The sequence below is a fragment of the Ambystoma mexicanum genome, chromosome 11, assembly GCF_040938575.1.
Source record: "Ambystoma mexicanum isolate Mex_15411 chromosome 11, UKY_AmexF1_1, whole genome shotgun sequence".
Classification (NCBI taxonomy): Eukaryota; Metazoa; Chordata; class Amphibia; order Caudata; family Ambystomatidae; genus Ambystoma; species Ambystoma mexicanum.
In genome coordinates, this window is record NC_090934.1 from 535,921,590 (window position 1) to 535,946,647 (window position 25,058).

Genomic DNA, 25,058 nt, shown 5'->3' on the forward strand with positions numbered 1-25,058 from the left:
TAAGAGTTAGCCTCTTTACTCTCAGTCACCCTCTTGCTCAGCCCACTGTTTGTGTAGAAAAGGGGGGGTAGTTGGGATATTGGAGGATCCTATAAAATAGGATGGGTCAAGGGTACGGGAAATGGAGGAATATCGCGTCTCACCATCGGTTGCCTCACCCCCACTGCCCGAAGACCCCTCACCCAGGTGATCCTCCTGCACTGATCCACCCCCCCCCGGGTCTGGATCCAAAGGCGATGGCTGTGCCCTGGTCACCTGAGAGAGAGATCCCAGGGACTAGCAGGTGAGACACCCTTTGGTTTCGCACAGTACCCATTGATGACTCCATGGGGGATTTTGGCCGTATTACCGCCAGCCACAATACCACTGAAATTAGTGCATTTTGGTGCTAAAGCAGCAGAATTACCTCCAGAATTTTGCTGGTGGTTTTTACTCCACCTCACTGCCAAACGACTAGTTGGGCGGTGCGGTAATGCATGGTCAAGGTATTACCACTGCATTTTTACTGCACCACCCAACTTATAAGGAGGCCCAGTGAGAGGTACAGGAGGTTTTCACTCAGCCCTATAGCCCTATAGACCTTAACCGTTAATGATCATGATTAATCCACACTTAAAGATTTAAGAATATTTGCACCGCCATGTCCACTGTCTGGCACGTCATCTCTGAGGTGTAAAGAGCAGAGCTGCACGTCTCATACTTCACATAAAAGAATGGACTGTTGTACAGGGTACAGAAAAACGTAAAGGGAGGTGGGTAACCACAATACCTGATGATGCTTTGGACCCCTTTTCAAAAAGATCATGGAGATGACATATTCAGATCTCACAACGGGAGACCAAGGCATTGCAAAGATCCAGAACCACTTCTCCCACTTTTACTGGTCAGGAATCCGTAATTTCATTAAAAGCTTCCTTTCCTCTTGCCCCATATGCCACAACAGTCCAGTTCCAAACACTCCACTTCAGCCCATGCTTATAATTGTGATACCATTTTCAAGGATGGTGATGGATAAAGTTGGAAGCTTAGAGCCATCATTCTTAATAATCTTATAAGCATTATTAGTAGTTGGAGTATTATTGTCTTGGGAGCCATACTGCCCCAAATCTATGATGACAAAGAGCATCTGATTGTGCATACTATTCGGAAGCTGTGCCAATGAGAAAGCAATTATACCACCATTGTGCTGGAGGCCCTTGAAAACCTAGAATACCTTCTAGAAGGGAAATAATTCACTCTAATCACAGACCACGCCCCAGCTAGCTTTCCGTCACAACAAAAAGAAAACAATGCCTTGGTAACGAGCCAGCTCCTCACCTCGGGAGGATAGCTCAGGGGCAATATGTTTGCCTTGGAAGCAAGAAAACATGGAGCAACACAGGTTTCGATCCCCGGGTCCGTGCTTAGAAACCTCTGGGCATTAAGCGCGTAATAAATAAACCATTTTAATACACCGTTAAGGTGATACACCTATGAGGATACAACCAGAGGAATGCGGACAACATGAGCTGGTTCCATGCAGAAAGCTAAAGAGGGAGTCACAAAAAAGGCAAGGGTTGTGTGGGGAGTCGGTAGAATTCCCCATTCCCTTTTGAGAGGGGGCTGAGCCACAAGGGAATGGGATAGTTTATCTGGTCCCCAAAGTGCCTCTCAGAGGGTGGATGGAGCAGGATCTTTGAGGCTGATCACCCTCTCTAAGAAGCAGTAACAGTCCAACAGGGGCCTGCCTGCCTGCCACAAACTACAGATACAGACTACAACTCCCAAAAGGCTTAATTTAAATGTAGAAATGGTTCACAAACCAAAACACAGATTTACACCTGCCCTGCAGCTCAGTTAGCGATCCCACAGAGTTCACAGACCATGATAACAGGATTCCCCTTAGTTACCCGCTCAAATGAGAGAGACAGCGAGACAATTGTGGAACGAGGTCGAGCTGAAACAATGCAGCAGTGATCTCCAAGATGCATAACACCACCAAGTGGCGAAATTACAATCTCCGAAATCCAAGATGGCACAGTGCCTTTAAAGTTTCTTAACCCACAGGTGAAGCCAATTTAAAGATAACCCAATCAGGTGATACAATACCACACAATCACTGCCCCATCCAACTATATAGGCCTGTACAAACACACCCACCACCTAACTAAGAGATATAAAAGGAGTTGGGTTGCACCAGTATGGGGTGCAGACGGGAGAAGAAGGATGCATTCTTCAATGCTCACTGTAAAGACAGGGTATCTACCATGTGGTACAAGGTGGGCACATTTTAAAAGATGTCCAAGAAAGACTGACCAAAATACAAGGGTGTTCCTACCATAGGTCCTGGTAGAGACCAGTCAATGAATGCTGAGAAATAAGAGGTCAGAGACACACATGCCCATGAATGCTTAAAGCAAGCAGTCTTCAAGAGACTGGGCCATTGAAAGGCCTGTACTGGCATGATAAGCTGCAGGAGGCTCAGAAAAGACTTATTTGAGACCATTGAGAATGAAGAGGTTGTGGAGAGGCCCAACTGTGATTCGAGAGGCACTGAAGAACTCTAGAAGTGAAGCCGGAGATAAAAGTGGCTGTGCAGAGGCCTCAGGAATACGAAAAAAAGAGTCAAGACTATGAGTAATTCATGGAAGAACATTCCCAGGATAACTTTTTTGTGTTGCTTTTTAGATTAGGGCTAGACATTTGCAGAACAGGGATTCGGGAACCCGTGTTGGCCAAGCTTTAGAACGTTTACATTGAAGTATGGGGTTGGCCAGGGAGCGAAGCACTTGACAACACTAGGTTTGGATCTTTCTGATGGCTACTTTGTTGGATATTGCGTTCTAGAATAGGATGACCTTGGGACAGACAAGCATTCATTAATACTAAATTCATGATTTACTTAAAGCATTCTAGTAGGTTTTGGAAACACCGGGAGTATCCTACTTTGTCTTGCCCCATCCTTGACAATATTTTATTGAAGACTTTATTATGGTGAAGATTCTGTAACGCTCTCCTGGTATCCACGGGGACGTCACTCAGCCTGTTCTGACCTCTTACGACCTCAAACCCTTCCCTGGAGTCTACTCGAATGGAGACTGGGCCTGAAACACAGGATCGGTAGAGTTTAACTCCCTATTGTCTCTGTGTGCTTGAACCCCTTCTTCCCCGGGGTCCAACCCTTCCCTTTGATCCACAGCTCACCTTGTTTTCTTGGAAAGTGTGCTTTCCGTCCTGCTTTCAGCGCAGTGGCGCATTGATTGATGTGGGCTCGTTGCTGCCTAGTTACTTCACTGGCAAGAGTTCGACAGGTAAGTATAATGAGTCTTCGTTCCTTTCCTTCCTTAGATGATGGCCGGCGTCCGGGGATGGCGGCGTGCTGCTGAGATGAGTTGCGCTGAAGGTGAGTGAGAGCGCTATGCGCGATGCGACCCTTTCGTATTTGTATTGAACCGAGTTCTTTTTCTGTGTCTTTTAGGTGCTGCGACGTTTTCAGCATGGATGCCGGTTATGAAGAAGAAATGCGGTGAGTAAGCGCGGTATGCAGCGCCTCTAGATGTTTCCACGCTAACCTGGAGTGTCTTTTCCCTCTTGCAGATGGATGAGAAGTTCTGGAGACAGAGTTCCCCCAGAGCGGCTGGGATTCAGGTAAGCGTTTGAAGCTTGTACAGGCTTTAAAAATAAGCGAAGATTTGCTGAATGCTTACTAATGCCTTTTTTCTGTTCTTTTCCCTTTTCCTTAGTAAGCGGCGTGCCGGGATGGGAATGACACCACCGAAGATGCCCGCAGAACAGAAGAAGCGATGAATGATGGGCAGAAGCGCCGCAAGGTAAGGCTGTTCCTAACAGTGTTCTTGTTCTTGCAGGAGCTGAGCGCAGAAGAAAGATGCAGGCCTACTGGAGACCGATCCGAACACGGTGAGTGTCACGCTGCAGGTGCAGAAAACACAAAGCATGTTTCTCAGCCTGGGCGTGGCTTAAATAGTCTCTGGGTATCCCAGGTGTCTCTGGGCTGAACCACACCCAAAGGACTAGACTGCACATGCAGTTCTGGGAACCGAAATATGTGGGGGCATCCATCTTGTCCCCATCAATGCACTACAAGTCCAATCCCCAATGTTATCTTACGGGTGTGAGTGAGTCTGGTGCCACAAGCGCCAAGTCTGACTCCAAGTGGGTATTTGGAGGGATGGAGAGGCCCTTGAGGGCCATGTAGGTGATCGTGGCGTGGCTCCAGCCTGACATCTTGGAGGGCTGGGGAGATGAGGGGCAGGAATCATGACAGAGTTTCACATAGTTTCTGTAAGCCTTTTGTCCAAACCCCTACCTGAAAATAAAATAGATTGACCCTAAATATCCCTCCTGTCACTTGTATCATTGCTCAACCTTCCTAAGAAGGAGCCCATCTTGAATAAGAGGTGCTGTACACAAGTATTCTCCGATTACATTCAGTTCTATTTGTGCATTAACATCATTTTAGAATTTATCAACTGCGTGTAACCATCGGGGATGAGAAGCTGATTAGCTGGTTGAGCAAATCCAATGCTTTGATGGCTAGTTTTGTGTTCAATCAGTATGCCAATATTCATTTTTTCTACATAAAAGAATCCTTTGCTGAATCACTAGAAGGTATGAGGAGCAATGACAACATAGAATACAATTATAGCTTATCAAGTATTTGTTAAGAATGACAATATGAAGTCTTAAATTGGATGAATGCCTATCAGTACTGGGAAACTGTTCTAGCCAAAATAATAAAATATATAATTAACCCATGTCATGGATGATTTACCCCACAATGGAGTTCTCCATATGCTCGCTGTATCTAACAGTGATGAACTCCTTTGACATCAAAGGCTTTAGCCTATTCTTATATATTTCTGACCCTCCAGGGACACCCTATTCTAACAACCAAAGTCAAAATGTGTGGAGCTCTTGTCAGCACAGGTTCCTTACAAAAATGTGCAATTGTTTGTGGACAAGTGCAAACCCTCCTAACACTTATAATATAGATTGCGCAATTGAGCGCCACATGATCGCTTCTGCTGCGGAAAATATTTCAAGAATGTGAATCTAGAAAAAGAACAATTTATTTGTTAAGTTTATTTTTTAAATGTTTGTTCATAAACCAATTATCTTCATAAAAATAGGTACAAAAAGTAAAAAACATTCACTAGCAATTATTAAAAACCAACTCTAAAAAGAGAAAAAGAAAACCACACCACGCCAACCGGTGATCTCATATCACACACCATTCATCTCATACCCTTTCATCCCCATTCATACCAAAAAACATTCATACTTGTGCAATGACCGCAATATCTGTCTATTTGTCTCTTTTACAACAAGTACATCTAATCTATACCATAGATTTTTAAACACTAGACATTGTTTATCGTCTACTAAAGTGCATCAACATATATTTTCTTCAAAGTGGTATAGGTTATCAAGATTTCTTTGAACATATACTGATTGCCACACTGTTTTCTAGGTGAACCCAAGTCAGACCCAACTCCGTGTAGAGTAGGATTTACGTTTGTGTCTACTCGAGTTTCGGGCAACTGGACGGTTGTACAAATTCCAACCAGTGCACCTCATCAGGACATATAATTATTGAAAAACAATTTTTGACAATAATTCAAATTGCTGTGTGTTGAATTCTTTTCTTCGAGAGTCAACATGTTATATCTTGCAAATTTCAAGTTCCAAACTTCTGTGAATGAGCTGAATTGCCACTAGATTGTAGTTGTGGTGCAAGAAATGTGCCCAAATGTGTTGCCATTTAATGGAGAAGTAATGGTACCATTTACCAGGTCAGAACCTCACCGCAGTCAGTGATTCCTCTTCCAGTGACTTTGTTGCATCTCACAGGGCCGCCTTTTCTGATGGAAACCAAAGGAGGCAAAAAACAGGGCGGGACGATGTATCATTCGCCCAGATTATATCTGTAGGGTCAATCTGTTACCCTGCTTTCGAGGTGTTCTGCCCAATCGAGGGAGGTCCCATTAGCTGTGCTGGGTCACAGTGTAATTTACACTTTGTGACACCGCTTAATTCGGCTCCTTAGGCCTCTCCATATCTTATTGTTTCTTTTAACACATCAATCTTCTGAGGAGACTCCAATACCTCTGGCTTGCTCAAACATTGACATTTGATTCTAACAGGCTTCTCTCAGGTCTCTCCACAACTTGGTTCTCTCGGAACAACACTCTTAGCAATAATAGGTATTTCTCCCTTCCCTCACTCACAGTGTTTTTGGGAAGACTATATTCTCGACTTCTTACCAGTATCTGGCTTAGTAGGTAGGGCCTCTCCCTAGGTCCTCTGTTTAATGTATCACCGACTCTTGAGGTTAGTGCAGTGGCATACTTTGCACAGAGTAAATGATGTATAACTGACAGTAAATAAGCAATCTCCTACTTCCAGATAGCAGTCTTCCCCTGAATCCAGAGATTGGATAAAAGCATGTCCGCTTGCTCCCAGATTTTTCCTCACACTGAAGTTGTCCAGCCTCTTTTTTAGTGATGGGCTGGTGGACGATTCTCTAAGCCACTCCAGGATTGGTCCTACCATTGAGCAACTTGTTTTGAGTATCCTAGTTGGTTTTGCCTCCTACAAGGTTTTGTTTGAAACTCATTATTATTCCTCTTTTGGCATTGGTTAATTCTTAATTGGGATGCAAATAGTGTTTTCATCGGCTATGAGCATTTAAAGGAGCGCTGGGTCATTGGTGCCATTTTGGCTCCAAACCTGCATGTCTGGGGAGATGCAGGTTTGGCTGTTTCACCCACCTGCCAGCTGCATTTTCCATGGTAAAAAAGGTACACCGTGTCCCTAATATTCCCGCAGATGAATTCATTTCAAAGCTTGGCAGACTGAAAACAACTACAGTTCACTTTTTCTTTGGTATTCAGCGGTGTTAAGGGGATGTGGTTAGAGTTCTCTTTACAACAACCACTCTCTGCACGCATGGTTCTTAATAGTATTCCAATTTTATACTTAAAGCATTCACAATTGCCATGTTTCATGTTATCAGATTCTGGACGTTCTGAGGCATGCTGGAAACTGTAGACTCAGACTATGTTATCAGGCAAAGACAGATCCTTAATGTTAGGGAAGAGTTCCATAACCCCTCATAAAAACATGAGAAGTTTCTACAACATACCCCAAATGGCAACTTTAGGACCAATAAATAAAAAAAAGGTGTGAAAAGGGAAACGAAAGGGAGGGCGGGTTAGGTTAGTGTTGATACTGATGCAAAAGAGAATGGTAAGAAAGAAAATAAAATGGAGGGGTGTAATAGGGTTACTATAAATGTAACAGTTAGAGTAAAGGGAAGGAAACAAGGGGACGAATAAAGAAAAAAGAAAGTAGCTAAGAACAGAGAAATAAGGAGGGCATTTCATATTAAAAACAAATGGAAAACATAATTTTGTCAAAAGAAATTGTCAAAAACAGCAACATTTTCAAATTTATACAAATAAGAACTTTGTCAAAAGGGCAGGCTACTTCCTTTTATTGTGGCTTAGATCACGTGCCTGAAACGTAGAAGTATCTTGGCTGGGACCTAAAATATCCCAATAGGCCATTAGCGGTTACCTGGTCCTCCTCCGGTGGTGGAGATGAGGTCGGAGTGGTATTTCTGTGAGATAGCGGAGCAGTAGGAGCAATGTTTTCCACCAAGAGCCCATCAGGAGTCCGGCCTCGCAAATCCTTTGTCTCTGTGGGGGAGAGAAACAATTAGAGGGTAACACATTTTCAATTCATTTAAGAACAACCAGAACAATGGTAAACACAGTTGACACTTGACCCCAACATGTCCAAAAACGTTACCTAAATAGGATGGCCACATGGTCACAATCCTATGAAGTAACATTAATGAGCCTTCATTTAGAACTGGATTCAGACTAGGAATTGCCAAAAGTGTTTCAAGCATTGCATTCACTTTATAGAATACAAAGTAATAAAAACCGGTAGATAAAATAAAATGAAATGAATTAGTAAAACTACTCTAGTAAAAAAACACAATTTTAGTCAATATCATTGGTCAGCTTAAAATCACCACAAACGTTCTTAACCCCCTCCTTTCGAAGGCACTACATTTACAGATTTCTAATTAAAAAAATCAAATTAAATAGATTCTAAGAGCACCCTTGTAATGCCACATATCCTTTTCCTAAGGGCCCAAGATCATCACATGTACTAGGTGACTGCAAAACAAACTCCTGATTCACTGCACTATTAGCCCATAGAAGGGCTTCCTGAAGATGCCTTACGCCTGCTTCACCAAGAAGTGTCTTCAGCTTCCAAGCTGGAAATAGCTTGCAAGTGCATATTGTGATGAAGCACCAGGGCTCGTCACTGCTCCCTGGGGGGAGCCCTTTCCTGTGAGGCTTGGGAGGTGAGGCGCTAACCAATAGTTCCAATACGGGTGGTAATATGCGGCAGAAACTCATAGGGAGGGACTCCCCTCCTGGGGATATGGACGTTCACATGGGGAAAAGACTCCATGCCACCACCACAGTACATGAACCCCTAACCCTCATGGTCACCCTTTTAATCCACCCTTGATATTGGAACCATGTGCTACTGTAAACCCATGACTGTGACAAGTATAAGACCTACTGAGACGAACACGAATGTGAGAGGCATATGGACTAACCAGATGAAAATCAGCCAAGTATTGTAACAAGGTGGCTCACTGGAGGCATGACTAGTGACAAAGAGACTTTCACAGAGGGTGTTGAGGTTACATGAGGGTGGCGTCAACAGTATAAACAGGAAAGCGTGAACGGACCAAAGAGATCTCATCATGGAAGTCAGGAGTACGCAATCGAAGCCCAGGAAGTTCAAAGTTGGAATGCTGCAGCCAGAGAAATCGCTTCTCTCCGGGAGCGAGAGAGGAAAGGCAAGACGCTGCCGCAGTGTCCTGGGAGGCAGCAGGGAGCCAACCGACTTGGTGGTGGTGTGATCGGTGGATGGTGAACAGTCCCGTCCAGAAGCGACGACAAGACCATGAGCCTGTTGTGGAGCCGCTCAGGAAGCAAGAACGAGGAGGAAAGGCCCCCGTAACCTCGGGAAGAACCAGAACCATTTCCCCAATGCACCACAGGTGACGGCGGGAATACCAGGTGGAGTCCGGGTAGAGGTCCAGCTCACGCAGAGTGTATCGGAGCCATCTCCCTAGCTGCCGTGGCCAAACCCATACCACTGCTCAAACAGAGTGCATCGGGAGGCAAACCCCTCATCGCCGTGGCCATGCCAATAACACTGCTTCAGCAGAGTGCAACGGGAGCCCTCTCCCTCCTTGCAGTGGCCAAGCCCATACCACTGCTCCAGCAGAGTGCAAATAAGGTTGTGGGCTTTTCTACTTCCTGGAGACAGTTGAAAGAACTAGTACAAACTTTTAAAGAAAGTGCTGAAGAATCGCTGTGGAGAACTTTGATAAAGGAACCAGGGAAGGGAGTCATTCCCCTGGCCCTGTTTTGATAGGACAGTGAATGAATTACTATTACGAGAAGACCGAAACAAGACACCAGAAGAAGGGAGTCATTCTCCTGGTGAAGGAGCTTTACTTTCCTTACAGACTTTTTGTCTAAGTGTTAGGGCTAGATTGCTAGGTTTCGGTTGACATAGAACATATTTTGGACGTCATGAAACAATCGAGGTAAGCTCAGGCATACTGTTAGCACAGTTTAATTAGCCTCCCATCAAAAGAAGTAGAAATGAGGATATTATAAACAAAATTCACCTAGAATAATCAAGCGATGCAGGTCTGGTTTAAATAGATTTTAGAATCCAGTAGATAGCTGGCATGAAGTCAATAGAGCTTTCTTCCCATTTGAAACAATTGGAAGCATACTAGGCTACTGGGAAATCAGGAGTCTTCCCAATCAGCGAGTACTTGTTAAGAACAATTTTAGGCTGGGACAGAGTTTAATTCAGAAATTACCCAGGTTTCCATATCGGCAAAGCCGCCTGTTATTATAAATGGTTATGTCTCGATATGAATGTCACAAGGTCTAGTAAAATCGTTTGTTTCGTCATCCATCTGTCTGCCCTGCGTTGTCTTGTGGCACCTCGAAAAACGTGTGTAAAGGCGCGTTATAAATACCAATTCATATCATATATATATATTTTGTAAAGCACCCATGCATTAGAAGTGGCCACTTGGTACTAGATGGCAAATTACTTAACTGAACCCATGAACATTAGACACTGAGCTAATTCAAAGCCACTTCTATATTTGTGAACCTATAGCTCTTTAACAAAGCACAAATTGCCGGGAAGTGAGTTCCATAGCTTTGTGATTTCCAAAGAAAAGGCAGAGCCATCAGTTCATGTTTCCCTAAACTGGTGACTAATCAGAAGGTTTAGTGAACATAAGTGGAGTCCCTAGTTGGGAGGTGAGACTTAAAATATAAGGCTGTGTTGAATGTGATGATTCAGAAGTAGGGTATGAACTATTTAGGGATCCAGGTGACACAGACTTTGGAGGAGCCCTACGAGGCTAACTACCCCCTTTATTGGTCAGTTCATGCACTGAAGTGGATAAATGGCTAAACTGACCTTGTCCTGGATGGGTAGATTGAATGTCTTGAAGATGCCTAGCTAGAATTCCCCATTTACTCCAAATGCTCCTGCTTGCGATTCCAAAGAAAGTAAGGGTGGATTTGAAATGTAATACTCTACGTGGTTTGATAAGGCCACATTGATACTGGGGGTGGAGGGGAGAAGGGGGTTGCCCAGATATGAGGAGAAACTATAAAGCAGCCCAAATGAGAGCCTTTGTCCTGCATCTCAAACAGAGTTAGGACAAACAGCGGGTCGGGCTGGATAATGTCTCGATGCAGCCGGCAGCCATTGGGAATGGCTGTGGGTTCCAAAAAAGGAGGTATCAAGGTGGACTTTGAGACACAGGGTGGTCGGCATATATTGAGATCTCTAGGGTAGACACATGGAAGCCCGGCAGGTCACTTCTTGGCCTTCCCTTAGACACATATAGGCCCCTCCAGGGGGCAGCACGGTAGAAGAATCAAGCAAAACAGGCAACACCTGTGTGCGAGAAGGGAGTGGGGCACAAGGGAACATCAGAGGGGGGCGAAAGGGATGGGGTGTGGGGACAGAGGGAGTAAACACATGTTGGTGCATGCTTACCTGCTTTTTGAGCAGGGGTTCGGGCCCTGGGACCTCCTGGTCCGAACAGGTCCAAACAGGAATTTCCCTTTCCTTTGGCTGCCCTTTGCTTCGGATGCCCGGGTGAGAGATGCCCTTGATCTAAGAGTTAAGAACAGGAAGGAAGAGGCAGGGCTAAGAAGGTGGGTGGTGCTTTGGCCAGGTGACCTAGATCCACTTGCACCTGCTCCCCATCTGCAAAGGAAAAGAGGCTGGAGGGCTCCTTGAGTAGGAAAAAAAGAGCGGCAACCAGGAAGGCACCAGGTGGGCAGGGCTTACTAAGTGGGGAAAAAGAGTCTCAACCTAGAAGGCACCAGGTGGGCGGGGCTTAGGCCAGGTGACCTAGATCCACATGCACCTGCTCCCCATCTGTAAAGGAAAAGAGGCTGGAGGGCTCCTTAAGTAGGGAAAAAGAGCGGCAACCAGGAAGGCACCAGGTGGGCGGGGCAGGCTAAGTGGAGAAAAAGAGCGGCAACCAGGAAGGCACCACGTGGGCGGGGCCTGCTAAGTGGGGAAAAAAGCGGCAACCTGGAAGGCGCCAGGTGGGCAGGGCTTAGGCCAGGTGACCTAGATCCACATGCACCTGCTCCCCATCTGTAAAGGAAAAGAGGCTGGAGGGCTCCTTAAGTAGGGAAAAAGAGCGGCAACCAGGAAGGCACCAGGTGGGCGGGGCAGGCTAAGTGGAGAAAAAGAGCGGCAACCAGGAAGGCACCACGTGGGCGGGGCCTGCTAAGTGGGGAAAAAGAGCGGCAACCTGGAAGGCGCCAGGTGGGCAGGGCTTAGGCCAGGTGACCTAGATCCACTTGCACCTGCTCCCCATCTGCGCAGATTTTCAAAGTCATTTTGAATACCGAAGAAACAAACAGCAGCAAAACTATATGATAAGAAAGCCAAGAGACTGTAATGCTACAACTGTGAGTCTATGGAAACACCAGCAATATAAATGGGAAACATTGTCAAACGCGAACACCTACATGCATTGCGCAAGCCACGAGAGCCAAACTAAGGCAGTTACAATCTAGTTGATATTACCAACAGTAGCATGGGCTATTGGGAACACTTGTTGCTCACATATTGTACAACCCGTGGTGAAAGTTGGCATATAATCACATTATCCAAGTCAAGGAAAGAAAAGTATAAGATCCTTTTCCTATCAGTCATTGGTTACCTTTGAAGTGGGGAAACAAGAGGGGCACAAAGGCTGCCTTTCTGGAAAAAGAGATCCAGAAGGAGAGGAGCATTATTTTCAGAAAAGTGTCAAAGAGCACTAAAAGAAATCTTGTTTGTCCTGAAGAGTTGTTGGGAGTTTTTGAAGTTTGTTGAACAATATAAAGTTGTGTTGAAACATGCATCAATTGATATTAACCCCAAAAGCAATTGTGGTTGTGAATTGCTGTTCAGGCAGGGGAGTATACCCGGACTGCAAACTGTTGGAGGAGTGGGCCTGGCATGGGTGAAAACCAGGTCGAAGTGGCAAATGATCCTGACCAAGATGTAATTTATATTGCTTGAGATACTAAAGGTATACCAAATTGAGTTGGGAATTTCGATTAACCAGTTGAAGCTTTTAAAAAGGTATACCAAATTGAGATAGAACCTTCTGTTGACAAGTTAAAGCTGCTGAATGCAAGTCATCCTGAACAATACAATTATTGGTGCTATTGATGAACTGAAGAATTGATAATGAAGGAAAAAACCTTTTATTTACGGAGTTGGAACTTTCTATTGACAAGTTGAAGTGGAAACAAACTGTGGTTGACCATCATCACAAATAAAGATTTCCTTGTTTTCTTTTCTTAAACTGTGAGACAGATCACGTTTGAACCTGGGGAAGGAGCATTTGCCCAGGTTACAAAGAGACTTTGGTGATATTACCAATCCAATCATTATTATTTATTTGGAACTGCTATATATTTACTCATTCATTTGTTGTATGTATAAGTGTGAGGGATAGATATCCGTTGTCAGAGTGTTTCCTTTGGTTTATTTTAGGCAGGGAAATCCTCATCAGAGTGAGGCAGCAACCTTATTTTATAATAAAATTACAATTGTTGAGAAATCTTCACAAAGTTGTCTGCCTAACATTTCCTACCACTCTCACCTCTCAAAAGAAATTGCATGGCCTCAAGTTGTTGTATAGGTGGCAACACAACCCAGTACGCCTCTCTAAAATGTTCCTGACGATAAACCCCTGCTGTTGGAGGGAATGTGGGGAAAGGGTTACATATTGGCACATGTGGTGGGTTGTACGAAGGTACAAAGTTTTGGAAGGAAGTGCTTTGGTGGATCAGGGATCTGAGCGGATTGAGACAGAGTTGGACCCGATGTTGATGCTTTTTGGTTTGGAGAACTTAGACGAGGAGTGGAGGCGCCTCCCACATAAGGTGCATTTTGCCCTTCTAAGGCCTGCCTGGTTACACAATGGAAAAGGGTATTATTGCCAGGGGAGAAGGAATGGGCCTTGAAGGCAAGAGAAATGTATGAGATGGAGAACATTACAGGTGCCCTCCATAATCTGAGGCCCACTAGAGAGATGAAATGGTCATCGTTCTTGAGAAAGTATGGAGAATGTGAGGATGTCTCCAAGGAGATTAGTCATGAAGGTGATGGAGAGTGATATTGTTGACTTTCTGCTAAGATGGAATGTATGGTGGGATAAAGAAGCCCTGTTGCAGGATTATTTTAGTTTACTGAACTGCGTGTCTATATATTTGCTTTGCTCTCCCCATGCAGAATGTCTCTGATTTTGTGAAACCTTTATTTGGGGATGGAGGTAGGGGGTGGAGTGTGGGGAGAAAAACGACATGCAAGATGAGGGTATATATGATGATGAAACAATATGATTTGCATCTTGTTTTAAAAAAAATAAGCTGAAGTATGTCAGTGAAACACTTGCACCATACAAAGACCATCTCAAAGTTGCCACATTTGTCAAAGATTAGACAGCGTAGGCTAGGGCGAATAGAAGATATATGGCCCATGTTCTGCACTACCCAGTAGATATATTTAAAAATAATATTGTGGCAGTGCAGATACAATTCAATGCAATAGTCCAAAATAGTTTGAAAAAGTGCAGAGGAGAACACTGATGTGGTGTGCAATGGAAGGAATAGTAGAATTGCTTGGAGCAGTTTGAACTGAAACCACAATTAGCTAGAATATAACATTTTTATTATCATAACAGAAGTACTATGTGCTTAACATTTATACATTGGTCTGAAACATTTGGCTCTCGAGATGTTTTGGACTAAAACTCCAATCAGCCCTAGCCAGCATAGTCAAAAGGTGGAGAATCATAAGTCGTACTCCAAAAATATGGACAGCTGCAGATTGCAGACCCCTTTGGTGAGATTGGCATAGATCAAAGAAGAATAGACAGCAACATGGGAAGCAACACCGAAGGAGACTACTGTAAACTAATTTATATGTTTTGCAGTCGCTCTGCTCAGGAAACTGTTCTTCCTCAACTTTTTAATGATTAGAAGAGAAGGGCGTAGCAGATGGTATTTCAATGATCGCCATTCAGCCTTAAAAGAAATCTGGGTGTCGTCCAAGCATTTTCAAAAAAACAATCTGAATGAAGTAATCCGAGTAGCAAGAAACTAAGATAAAGACTGACTAACAGGAGTTATAAGACTAGATCCGTTGAATTTCTACAATCAAACAATCAAAGATTTCATGGTTCTCCTCTTTAAAATGTGAAGACACTCTTAAGGACATTAATATATATGCCACAACGCGAGATCAGGGTACAGAGAATGGCACAAAAGTATCAGGACACAAACACAACTGATATCTTTTGCATGGTAGAGATGATCTGCTAGGACCACAGAAAGTATTAAGGTTGCTCCTGCATGCAGAAAATCTGCTTGTTAAGGGTAGATCAGAGGATGTAAGCAGAATGATCACAGTGATTTACAGTTGCTTGACTGGATAGGACAAGTTGCACATCTAATGATAGTTGACTGGATCAGCAGGGTCAGCAGAGTCCATTGGAGGCTTTTTAATTATTTAGCACCGATTGATATTTTGAAGGTACAGTACGAAAAATATACATTATTTATCAAGCTATTAACAGGTCTACTTAAAATGAAAACCGCTCTATTTTCAGTTGACATATAGCTGTTAATTAGATGTTGGGAAACATGATTTTAGACAGCATAATAAAACTGTCTGTAGTCAGTTTCAACACTGATGTACTAGCAATTACAGTAGCCGAGGATGGTTATTGGTCAGAAGATATCTATAGTGACCATCACAAGACTAACGGTGTGGTGAATGAAGGCAATCAAAAGATATTGATAGATAAATCGTGTCATGGATTGGACTTGAATACCACTGTTCTAATTCTCAGGGAGCAGCAAAAAGGATGGAATATCTTACCCAGACAACTGCAGTCTTAATAATAGAGGTGAATCATTTCAAGATGGCCAACGTCTATATAATAGATTTCACTCCATCCTTAGGTTAACCTGTCCCTGATGAAGGGACAAGCTTCAAGATCGCATTAACATTTCTTAAAGTGATGCAGCCTACCATATAAAAAACAGCATTTAAGAAAAGAGGAGACAGAAGTCACGCTCAAACACACTTGCAACAAGTTGTTGGCATGTTTGAAAACGCCAAAATCTGGCTCCATGACATTGGTATTATGAAGAACTATATGCAGCCGGTGCAGACATTTCCCTCTAAAAATTCAGAAACCTTCAATGAAAACAGATGTTCACAATTAGAACACCTTGGTAGAAAGTTGAAGAGTGGGAAGGGATCATAGAGATAATCAATTCAGAACTAGGTTACAGTGTCACGTGAATCGTTTATAGTGCTTAGCCTATCACACTTTTCAGAGTCAAGAAGATATTTTCCTTTAATATTGTAAGGTCCACAGTTTCATGAACGGACTACCTTGATTTTCTAAATTACTTACCGCTGGTTATAATTAAGGCTTCCGGTTTTATGGTATTTATTTTTCAGCCATTTCCGTCTGTATTTATCCATATTTATTTATGGGCCTTGTTTTCTGTATTTATCCACATTTATTTTTTTGTAACATAAAAAGATACTTCACAACCAGTATTTTTCTGCATTTATTCTATTAAACAAATGTGTTTAGTAAAGCACACATGCAGCCATATAGGAAAGAAATGCTAGCTATTTTTTCCATAACAAACGGTTGCTCCTGTGACTTCTGCTGCCTTAAGATATATGCTGTCAGAAATGTGAAGAACTTTAATGCTATTTTATACAACTTTTACACTCTCCATGCTCCCAAACTGCAATTTGATTGGCCTACGATGTATGAGTGACATCATCGAGAACCAGACTGAAAGGCCTGTTTTTCCCCCATTTTTTATAAATAGATACAGACAGAAAGCAGATTGATTTCCGTCTGTATTTATGTGAAATAATCAGTAAAAACGGAAAAATGGAAGCCTTAATTAAAATGTATAAATGATTGATCGATAGGGCCCCACTTGGGTTCATTATGTAAGTCAGTTGAATGTATTTGCCTTTTTACATTATACATAGACAATAGGGGTAGGTGTGTCTATTGAGGGATGCAGAGGCAGTCTGTAGATGACAATGATTATTTGTACTGTCCAAGAACATATGTTTTGTCCCCCAATTTAAGCTCCAGTTGTCCAAAGCTATACCCTATCACAACTGTAGTAATAGGCTCCATCCAAGACAGAGGAAGCTCTGATTACAATTGGGGATCAGCCATTTCACCCTCTGCAATTCTCTCTGTCATGTATGTGTTAGAGTTAGAAACAGTTGTAATGGTTTATTATAGTGGCCGATTCTTATATGGCACTGAGGGAAACGGTGGTCAATGGGGCAATCGTCCTGCATGCAGTTTATCCCTTCCAACTCACGAGTATGTAACCTTAGCGTCCCCTTTCTGCTACACATTGGGTCTTGCAATGCTCCATTAAGCAAATGTATTGCAGAGGGAGCATTATAAATTAACAGATAAATAAATAAACTCTCCTAACTGCAAAATAAGATGCCCATATTTGTCAATATGCATTTGATAAAAGCACTGGACTTACTATTGTTCAGGTGCATACGCAAAACATAGAATAAACAAGAGAGACTACTCAAAATGTTAAATGGAAGATCTAGAAAACTCAAAATTATGAATTTCAAAATGCAGAATAAACAAGAAAGTAGAGTTTTAAAATAACCAAAGGCTGCATGAAGGAGAAGAAATATGAGGCAGCAAGGAAAGGTATTGCTGGGTAGCTGTTGAGTAGCCGTTAGGTGATGGTAAGGTGAGCAAAAGGAACTTTACTTCCTTTGTTCAGCCACTCTGTAAGGCCCATATGCATGTCATATCATTATTATAATTGTTCTTTTATAAAGGACGTAATATCAACGTTTGGTTTCTAAGCACGGGATCGGGATTTTAACATGTCTGGCACTGAGTTGTCTTGTTTACAAGACAAACGTGTTGCCCCTGCGCTATCTTTCCTCCCCATATGAAAATGACAGACGGAAATCATCAGGATTTAAATATTAAATCCATTGCGACTTGCTTGGAGCCGGAAGGTGCCCCATAAAGGAAGGACTTGGGGCCTCATCAGAAGTTGGGGGGTGCTGTAAAATCGCAGCAGTAATAGCATTAAAACACCACCCAATCACGAGTTTGGGGGAAAGATGACTTTCTGATAATTTTCGGCGCAATCGCCGCAAAAATGCCCTGTAGAGTCCTATGGACTCAAAACAAATGGGGACTTACTTTGCCACCGCCACTTGTGATCCAGTAGTAATTCTGCCGGACCAAGTGTCGTTCACGGTAATTGCGTTGGGCAGTATTCCAGCCGATTTACTGCCATGATACCTACCAATTCATGAAGAGGTCCGTAGTCATCTGAAAAGGGACCACCTGAAGGGAGAAGGGTGAACCAGATGGATTGAAGACTGAAGGAGTTGGGATTTTATTTATTTAATGATAATGTAGTTGGGTTGTGGGAGTTCAATTAAAGCCGCTCCACCATACCTGGTTTCAAAATTTGGGTAACAAAAATTCACAAGGTGCAGAAGTGAACCATTATGAGTTTTAATAAAAAAGAATATACATGAACTTAATTGTTGAACTTTGGAAGCCATTCGAATTTACAGTTTTGATTTTATAGTACTTATGATGCATCATTTTAAATTCCGGTTGTTCACATAGACTCGGTATTCAGTGACCCTCCACTATGTAAAGTGGCCTACGACAGGGCACTGGATTGTTCATGAGTGATCCACTTAGAGGGAGTGGGGTTAAGGCAGAATCGGGTGTGCCCCCTGACAGTCTGTAAATCAGGTATTCACTGGTATGATGTTTCATGCCCCCCTCGACCTCTCTGGCTTGGGCTTAAAACAGGAATTCACAGCACTCTGTATGAAATTTGGTAGTACTGTTTGTGGTAGGCCAAGAAATGACACACCAGACAGGAGTTATAAAGGTATACCTCTTTTATTGAGATGGTAAGAGGTAGGCATTATTTTGATTCCTATAGCACTAAAGGGCAAGCTACAACCAAGGACTGATTTGAAATAAAAGGGAACATGGGGAGGCAACTCAACTTCCTGACAGATCGAGGATATTTTCCTCCTTTTAAAACTTAAATAAAATACCCTATGATTATAAGTCTCAGCCTGTCTTTCTTCCAGGACACCCCTATACTACAACAGAAAGTGTTTTTAAAATGGTGGCCAAACTAATATTAAAACCTACTCTTAAGCAGTCCTTCGCCTTCTAGCGACTTTAACCTATGTAATAGAAACTTCTAAGGAATGGTATTGTTGAAGTCCAACACATTCTAAAACACAAAGCAACTCTTCAGGGTAGGCTCTTGCTCCTGGTTCTCATGAAGGGGGTGCATTTAGGTTACGACAGATAAGGGTGAGGGGTAACAGAGAAGCTGGGATGGACAAAAGGAGGAGGGGGAAGCTGGAGCTCCAAAAACCAAAGAGGGAGGATTAAGGCTGAGTGATGTGATGACAATTGTCGAGATGTTCTTTGAGGGTAGGGTCTACATGTCCTTCCTGAAGGGTATTGTAACATGTTCCAGAGACAGGGTGTGTTGCAGTGAAAGACACGTTTCCTGCTTTCTCCCCTCTCTTGCAGTTCTGTTTTTTCCAGCCTGGCAGTCTTGTGGCTTCGGGTGATATGTTGCCCTCCAGATATGGGAAGTTCATTGTAGGTAGTATACTACTCAGCACTCATTATTGACATCCAGAAAACCTGAGGGTTACAATTTGATAGATCTCCTCAACCTTCTCCTTATTTAATCCGTGTAAACCTTATCCTTCTTTCTCCACATGATTCCTTTTCTCCAATTGTGGAGAAGTCTAAGAGTTGTTATTTAGGATGTATTCTTTCAAATGTTAATGGAAGGCAGAATAAAAGCAGTTGTGCAATGCCAAACTCATACAAACATACACAAATCTAGGGCAGAATTAGCACTTCATCCAGATGAGGTTCTCTGTGGGCCAAAATAGATGCTCTGCCACATTTCCACATTCCAGCCGTTTACATAAGTTCATGCACTACATACGCCCATTAAAAAGAAACAGGGAGATTTTGGGGGACAGTGTGTAGAAAAATGTCTTACCTTAGTGGGGGACTGCAGTGAAATGAGAGAGCAAAATCTAAACTGGATGTGCAATGGTACAGATGTCTCCAGCCATGAGTGTGGGGGTGGAGATCAAATACAAGGATATGCCACTTCCTCCTGTTGCAGGTGTGAGCATTACAGGAGTCCAGGAATGCAGCCATCATAAAACATGGTGGGGGAGAAAGAGCGAAATAGGGAAGGATGTTTTCTGCAAAATTGCAGCCAGGTCCACACCATGGGAAAAGGAAAAGAGAAAATGCTAGGGTTCATTAAAATGGGGAGAGTTACCTAAGGCTTTGAGGAGAACAGGGATGAACATTTGAGCAGTGGAAAGGCATGCAGCGAGAAGGTGCCCTTTCAGTGTAAGCATAGAAGGAATGTTAAGGGGGTAGTACACAGATGTAACAGGTGTAGCCCAGGGAGACGGTTGTACAAAAATAGGAGAGAAAAAAAGAAAGGAAGAAAATAATAGAAAATAAATGTAGCTGAAAGAATGAGTCTGAGAAAAGGATGGAAGGTGTGGGCTAAATAACAGATTGGATGGAGCAATGAATAGGAAAAAAGGCAAAAGAGAGGGGGCTTGGTGGGTAGCCGGTAGCTGGTGTCATGAACGCGTAAAGATAGCAGAAGATGGGCTGGAAGTTGGCTTGTTCTACTATTTTGGTGAATGGTCTTTGGATGAATTGTCAGAGTTAAAGCAAATCCGTGTTGCCACTGACCCTCTGACGAGCCCACCAATATGCAACATCCGCGTGATAAAGGTCTGCCGTCAGTTATTAGTAGTTGGGCGACCAATAAGCAAAAAAAGAGGTATAATCAAAAATGAAAAGCACTAATCCAAATCATGCATCAACCCCTTGCTTTCTACTGCAGTGGGAGATTCAAGGTCGGTTTCAATTTTAAAGAAGGAAGAAATCCACATTCCTCAACCATCAGCATGTGCTGGGTGAATTTTAAAATCACAATCATGCTGCACACACGCTGATGGGCAACAAACATTGCCAAAGATTAAAGCTTGGATAGTTATACAGCAGGAGATTACAAATTCATTATTTCTAAGTTTGTAGTTGTCTGTTAAGATTCTGATAAAGAAAAACGAATAATAAAGAAAATTATGAATTTTTATATGAAATTGCTTTGAGTGAATGTTGTGAAACTATAAAATGTGTTCCTTCTGCCCAAAGTAAATATAGGAACACCCGCCTGCTGAATATCACTGTCGCTGTAGCTAATTTCCAGCCTTGACGGTTGGGGTGTGGGGAAAGTGGGGGATTCAAAAAAATGGTGGTGCTAGTGTTATCCTCATCTATAATGTTACACAAAGAGAAGCCATTTAGAACGAATTACCTGTTAAAAATAAACGTTTAGCAGCATGCAACTAATTTAAAATATACATAAAAAATAATGTCAGTAAAGTAAATTATTAATATTTTCATTGGTTTTTATTGATTTTCCATACCCCAAGGCCATTTCTGCCTTTCAGGTTCATAGTTGCACCAGCTTAAAGGATATTTAACGATCATTAATTCCATCCATTCAGCTTGTGGCCTATAACTGAACACCCTCCCAAATGGCCACTGTGTTATTTTGTGTCGCTGCACGAGCAGTTGGGCTGCCATGAGAGCCCCTGGTCTTGTGACCTGGCTGACTGGGTGGGAAGTCAGATGTGGCAGCCGACTCAAAGTAGGACCGCTCAGCCATAGTGGAATAATATTTTGTGTTTCAGGGTTAGCTCAGCTGGGCAGAACATTGCACAAACAGGAAGCAAGGCCTCTCTCCAGGCCCTAGCTCCCCGGCCTTCATTTCCATAGCAAAGTGAATAATAGATAACGGTCGAAAAAGGCGCACACCGTTTCATAAACAAGAGGTTCATTTGGCGCGTTTTAACAAGAGAAAAAATATGTTTCTTACGCACCAGATTCAACTGAAGTCAGTGTTGCAATGGAAAGGGGCCAGGTGAGAGAGCGTGATTTAAGGCGAATCCCAGCCTAGTGAGACTCATTACATGCATTCTGTTTACCCCCAGCCATCTCTTCTGAGAAGTGAATCTTTTTGTATCAGAAGTCAAGTTCTTTAATAGCAAAGAAAAAAAAATAGATTTACTTAGTATGACAAAGGGGTTTTTATAAATGTAGGATTTATATAACTTGTTACAGATCATAGTTTTTTATACGCTGATCTAATTTAATTGACAAGAAGTATAAAAGTAACTATGATCCAGATCTGGTACATCTGGCCACCAGGGATACCTGGCTGCATTTTACAACCCATCCCCATACCTCTTTCCGCCCCAGACACCTCCGGTTGCTTCATTCAACCAATCCAAGCCCTATTTTAGCCCCCGATGCCCCACACGCACCCCAAACTATACAGTGTAAAATGTGGTGGCAGGCCCCACCACAAAATGCATTATTTGATTAAAACATGAAAGCTACTGAACAGCAAATCTGTGCAAGGCGCCAGAGGTGTCATGTGGTTTGAAAATGATGAACCACGGTTTTGATCAGGTACTAATTTTTTAAGAGTATACACGTAGTACTAAATCACGTTTAGGTGCTAACAATTTTGAAATATTTAGAGTAGCATTTTTTTTTATACAGTTTAGGCACTGTATGATTAAATGGGTTGCTTGGCATCGCATACTATGTTTAAGTGGTTAAGCTGTCATTTGAGCCCAGTCTATCAGTTCCGCGCTTGACCACGTTTCCCAGTTTTGTCATTCAGTATGGTGCAATTGCTCGTGAATGTATGATGTCATTAATTAAAAGTAATACCTGGTAGACCTGACAATATATTTAAAAACCACACAGAAAACGTTATGCAAACGGAGAATTACGAACTTTAATGTGTCCTCCATAAATGGAAGTCAACTAACAGCCAGTGGAGTAACGTTGCTGAAAATGTTGGGGGGGACATGACATCTGAAAAAAAATGCCCCATTCAAATGAATGGGGACAATATCGTGTGCCATGAAAGTTGGGGGGACAAACACCCTTGTCCCCCCTAAAATTACGACCATGCTAACAGCAGAATATTAATTAAATACATCTAACAAATGAAAATGTGAGACAGGTGCAGTTTCTTACAGTCATCGTTTGATACAAATTTGAAAAATGTTATTTATGATGTGAAGAACAGTTGAAATTGTAGGGGGAAAGGGTAACATTTCTTGTCAAATAAGCAGACCTGAAAATAAGCTTGTATCACTGATGGCTTGAATAGTTCCACAAACTCAGAGAACACAGCTCAATGGTTTTTATTGTTTTCATTTATAACACATAAGTATAGTCTCCGTCAGATAGTTTTAGAGGTTTATTCACAAACACTACACGCCAACACGTGTTTCAGCCCTCTCTGGCCCGTCCTCAGGGCGTTTAGATAGGTGATAGTTAGGTAGTTAGGATTCACTGTTTAACATACATTGTAACAAAGTAAGGTGGCATTGTCATAATTGCCATGTGATAGATTGAAAATCAAGGAAAAACCATACCATAATATTAGATCATATTTAACACAATCAGCACCAAGTGCAGGTGCGAGGAGAGAGGAAAGAGACCAAAAATGGGGGAGGGAGAGGAAGAGAAGAAGAAAACAAATTAATAAGTAATACAGTGTGACCAGCCACTTGTAATTAGATGCATCTGGTAGAGAAACCAAAAATAATAATAATTAAGGTCAGCAACTTTATATTTACAATAAAGGCATCTAGTATCCTCCCACAAAATTAGTTGTATAAGAATTCTGCCGTGACCACATCAAAGAGAAAATATCCAATGGAAAACAGACTACTTTTTAGTCACCCTAGATGTTACTGCACTATACACATCTATTGAACATACATTAGCCCTCAAAACTATAGACTACTCATTTAGATCACATTCAGCATCACACGCAGCTCATGTTCAGATGCTCAAGTCCTTCGTAGACTTTACACTTAACCATAATCAATTCATTTTTGATGATGAGTACTACACCCAAACCAAGGGAATAGTTATGGGTGCTAAATACGCACCCGCCCTAGCAAATCTTTTCATGGCATACTTTGAGGATTCATATATCTTTCACAACAACCCATACATAAAATGTATTCCTGTATGGAGAAGATACATAGATGATGTGTTTGCAATCTGGGAAGGCTCACCCACGCAATTTGATGACTTTATGTTATTTCTGAACCAGAACCAATTTGGCATTCAGTTTACTGGCAAAATTGACCCCACTGAGATTATGTTCTTGGACCTTAGGATCTATGTAACCAATGAAATCATTCAAACCTGTACCTTTAGTAAAGACACTGCAGTTAATTCCATTTTACATGCTAAAAGTTGCCATAGAAAGAATGTGATTGACAATATACCACACAGAGAGTTTCTCAGAGCAAGGAGAAACTGCAGTGTAGATGCACAATTTGAAAGAGAATGTAAGTCTATAGGAACCAGATTTCAAGAGAGGTTACAACAAGTCCACCATTCATCATGCACTAAGGAATGTGAAAACAACGACCCGTTCCTCACTACTTACACAGACTGAGTGAGCAAACTAGCAATGCAACTAAATTTCCACAACATGTCAACTTTATCACTAAATTTTCTAGTGACTCCAAATTTATTTACCACATTTTGAATAAACATTGGAACCTTTTACATTTGGATACAGATTTGGGAACCTACATTACAGACAAACCAAGAATCATCTTTTCAAGGGCACCTACTCTTAGGAACCTACTTTGCCCCTCTTCTTCATGAAATCTGGCACCAACAGACAGGAAAATTGGCTCTCACTGAGTACTAGAGCAATGGTTTTCACAAGTGTGGGACCTGTAACTTTTGCCAGTTCGCCTTATCACCTACTAAAGTATTTACATGTCATGGTAACCTGAGCACTAATATTACTGAATTCATAAACTGTCGTTCCAAGTTTATTGTATATGGTATCTTATGTGTCTGTAAAAAAGTATATATTGGCAGTACCATCAGGGAACTGAGAGTACGCATTAGAGAACACCTGTCGAACCTTAGTAGCCAAGACATGAAATTGTCTTTTGCAACATATTGGCAAAAGGAACACCAGATGGAGCACAGAAAGGACATCAGATTTGTGGGCCTACAACATATCAAACCACATGCAAGAGGAGGTAACAGGCAACTGAAATTACGACAAGTGGAAGCTCGTATGATCTCTAGGCTCAGAGGTGTGCAACTTGGTCTCAACCAAGAACATGAATTAAATGTGCTTTTCTGAGAATTTACATGTATAACACTGATATCCGTGGCTGTTACCACATCACAAGAGAAC

At 42.3% G+C, this 25,058-nt stretch overlaps 1 protein-coding gene across 2 annotated transcripts in view; it reads right to left on the bottom strand.

Moving 5' to 3' along the window:
• Positions 1-25,058, bottom strand: part of IFTAP (intraflagellar transport associated protein) — an 898,282-nt gene that overhangs the window by 588,044 nt on the left and 285,180 nt on the right. For both annotated transcript variants that reach the window (XM_069623345.1, XM_069623346.1), the window contains exon 3: positions 7,579-7,700. In XM_069623345.1, coding sequence (XP_069479446.1) covers positions 7,579-7,700 — 122 coding nt within the window. The remainder of the gene's footprint in view (positions 1-7,578; positions 7,701-25,058) is intronic.